Source organism: Fopius arisanus, unplaced genomic scaffold, assembly GCF_000806365.1.
Source record: "Fopius arisanus strain USDA-PBARC FA_bdor unplaced genomic scaffold, ASM80636v1 scaffold00020, whole genome shotgun sequence".
Classification (NCBI taxonomy): domain Eukaryota; kingdom Metazoa; phylum Arthropoda; class Insecta; order Hymenoptera; family Braconidae; genus Fopius; species Fopius arisanus.
Window position 1 is genome coordinate 349,101 of NW_011887759.1, and position 3,247 is coordinate 352,347.

The following is a 3,247-nucleotide window of genomic DNA, read 5'->3' on the forward strand; positions in this document are numbered from 1 at the left end:
TGATATATAATATAATTCCGCACCTAATAAAAATTCTGTGATTTCGACAATTTTCGCCATCTTGATGGATAAAATATCAGGTTGAGTGCATACCAAAACACAAATTGTACTCACGTGGCACTGAAACATTAAGAACAATGTCTGGTAAAATTCAGAACATTGGAATTGTAACATAGGATTCCCTCGAAAAAAATGGATAATATACTCATAATAAAGTTTGAATAACTTGATATAACAATACGACAAATATTCTCACATTGAATTTCGCGGCCAGATATTCAATTCTATTCCGATAATTAGGCTGTAAACTTCTATCCTTCATGGTAGTACTGGAAAAATTCATCAACTCCAAAGCTGACAATCGTAATAAGGGAATACCATAGTTGATCTCGAGTTTAACCTTCTTCAGACTCTTGACTTTGCTCTGGATATTTTCAGGGGTGTCGGCCAGCGATTCGACATTCTGCCTGATCGTAGACTTGAAGACACCAGCAGAGCGTAGAAGTTGGTAATTCTTCAGAAGTGCTGGCTTTGTTAATTTATTAAATATCGGCCACTTTATAGTAAACTTGATTGCTGTTTCTCTACGAATGTCCAGGAGATTCATTAAAGTTCTCACGGAATAGTTGTGTCCAATGACATTGTCATTTAAAAATTCCCGATAGGTTTTAACCTCTTGGTAATCCATAGTTGTTTCAGTGTTATCATTTTGCATAAGTGCATAATTTTTTTTTGTGTGTTCGTAACGTTTGACTAATTGCTGAGGCAATAACCTCATGCATACGTAATTATTCTGTTTCAGAAGATTCCGCATTAAACACCGAGCCAAGTTTCGCGACATTTTTTTACTGTTATTTACACGGAATCATTGAATTCTTTTTTGTCAGAAAGTTTATCAGATGGTCACTTAACCTCCTCGGAATGCTCTTTCTTCGACAGTACCATGTGCTGTTGTTTGAACGGTTTTTCATGACGGCGTCGCCACTGGTTTTTTACGCGGGAAGTTTAGCTTTAGAGAAAAATATTATCTAAACCTGGAAGTCAACGCTTAAACTTGTATAATATTCCGATAATTACTATACTCATAAGTTCTCATAACTCATAAATTCATAAATGCTTCCAGTATCTACCTGTGAGAATGAAAATGTAAATTTTTACCAGTTCAAATCGGCTTCTGTTCATCAGGTAATCTATTGGTTATCATCCGATAATTAATCACGAAATACAAATTCTCAAAGTGATAAAACAATGAGTTGTATCGTTTCATTATTTAGATCCACAAATTCTGCATATTGAAACAAAACAAACAACTGTGGCATTTTGAAATGCCATCTCATTTGAAAATTAATAATAGAGTTGAGAAGAGCACACCCCCATCCTCTACAACTCACCTTTCACAGCCCCAATCACCTCCCCCTCGAGAAAAACTAATTACCCCACGAAAACACCAGTACAAATGAACAATACCCTCACCATAAAATTTGTAATCACCAGAATTTGCACGCCAAAGGTGCCTTTTCCAAGCGCCGAAACAAAGGAATTGTTTGTTTCATTTCACCTCCTTTGTTCTGTCTATGTCTAAAACTGCATTCTCAAAAAATAAGGAGAACGAAATGATGAAGAAGAAGCCAAAGCAAAAATGGTCAAACGAATATTTCCTTGCATCTCTACTTTACTTTCCTTCTCAACCCAAAGGAATGCAAAGGAGTAAATTCTCTGGAGAATCCGTTGTGCCATGGCCACTCAGGTCAGAACAAGGTATTAAAGAAATAAAAAATATAGAATAAAAAAAAATGCTCATAAATACGTGGTTAATTGCATGAACCTGTTTTTTTCTTCCAACGAACAGAGAATACACGAACCTAAGGAATAAAAGGGTAATATCCCAGTTCCTGATGACGACCCAGTAGCTTTTTAACATTAAATGTATATTCTGAATCCTGCCTTTTATCATTTGACGTCACTCTTTGGGAGTGTAAAAACAAAAAGGATATTCTTTGTGTTGTTCCCAGGATTGGACATAAGCTCTCAGGTACTGGGACATTCAGCTTACATAATGGAGAATAGACGGTTGGATGGATTCGGCGGGTGGTGAGGAATAAGTGCGGAGGAGGAGAGAATTCGAGAAGACGAAGGAGAAAGGAGGTAACCCCCGAAACTTTATACCTCTGTGGGTGGGCCACTATGCCATGCAAGAAGCCGTGTTTCATGTGGATGTTATACTTCAGCAACATGAATAAATTCGTCTCTCACATGCTTCAAGTTGGCGTTCTTCTCCTTCGCCTTCTTTCCAGCCCGAATCGTCAATTTCCCTTTAAAAAAAACAGGTAACGTTTTTTATTGGATTGTCCTCGTTAATCTAGAAGATATTTTCTTTTACCACTTCGTCCCAGAAAAATTCAGCAATTTCTTCGATTCTTCAATGTTTCAGCGCGTAGTCGTATTTTCGAGATATGTATAGCTCTCATTGCGTTCCACAAGAGGGGTTTCTTGAAGATGTCGGAGAATGATATAGGAAAATTCTTTTATTCGAGCTGCCATTCATATTCTATTTTTATTCCCTTGGTTTTTTGTTTGAGAGACATTTGGGCGAGAAAATTCAATGGAGTTTCAGCTAGAGCACGTTTCAACTCTGGATATCAAATAAGAGGTTATAAAAACCTTAAAAAAATGAAGATACGTAAAAACACAAAGACATTGTAAGAAAAAACAAGGAGAGATAGCACTCCAGCGAGTTCTTCCCTGATAAGCGGATGTCACGCTGGGATGTCACAACAATGCAAATATTTCGTAGTCAGAGAAAAAATACAGCGCGCAATGTCTGCAGGTAAATCCTTTCACCTTCTTGTCTGTCAGTGCTCTTGTACCAGCGGGTCGTGGCGTTAGAAATTCATAGTACTGGCGATTTCATTGTGAATTCTCGTGAGTCCCTCACACTGAAAAAAAAACGTATTTATTGCCGCAAAGCGTCATCCACACGTACAAAATTTATGCGAGTTAATGAATTTTCATATTTTCGGTGATATTCAAATTCAATAACTCGATTATCAGTTCGATTCATTGGTGTTGCAACAGTCTACCATTTATTGAGCAATAAATTGTAACAGCAAGGACGAGTGATAAGGAAAATAACTCTCCGCCCAATGGATTTTATTTAGTTGCCTCGTGCATTCAGTTACCATTCAATATTCGTCATGGTTAAAGCAGCAGTTGCAGTTGTAGATACATGCAGCGAGAGTGAAGACTG

At 37.4% G+C, this 3,247-nt stretch overlaps 1 protein-coding gene across 1 annotated transcript in view; it reads right to left on the minus strand.

Annotated features, from left to right (window-relative positions):
- The window catches only part of mTTF (mitochondrial transcription termination factor), a 1,835-nt gene extending 839 nt beyond the window's left edge, over window positions 1-996 (minus strand). Inside the window, exons 1-2 of the mRNA XM_011301223.1 lie at window positions 257-996; window positions 24-120 (exon numbers count right to left, since the gene is read on the minus strand). Coding sequence (XP_011299525.1) covers window positions 24-120; window positions 257-841 — 682 coding nt within the window. The 5' untranslated portion in view covers window positions 842-996. The remainder of the gene's footprint in view (window positions 1-23; window positions 121-256) is intronic.
- Window positions 997-3,247: the final 2,251 nt, after the last annotated feature.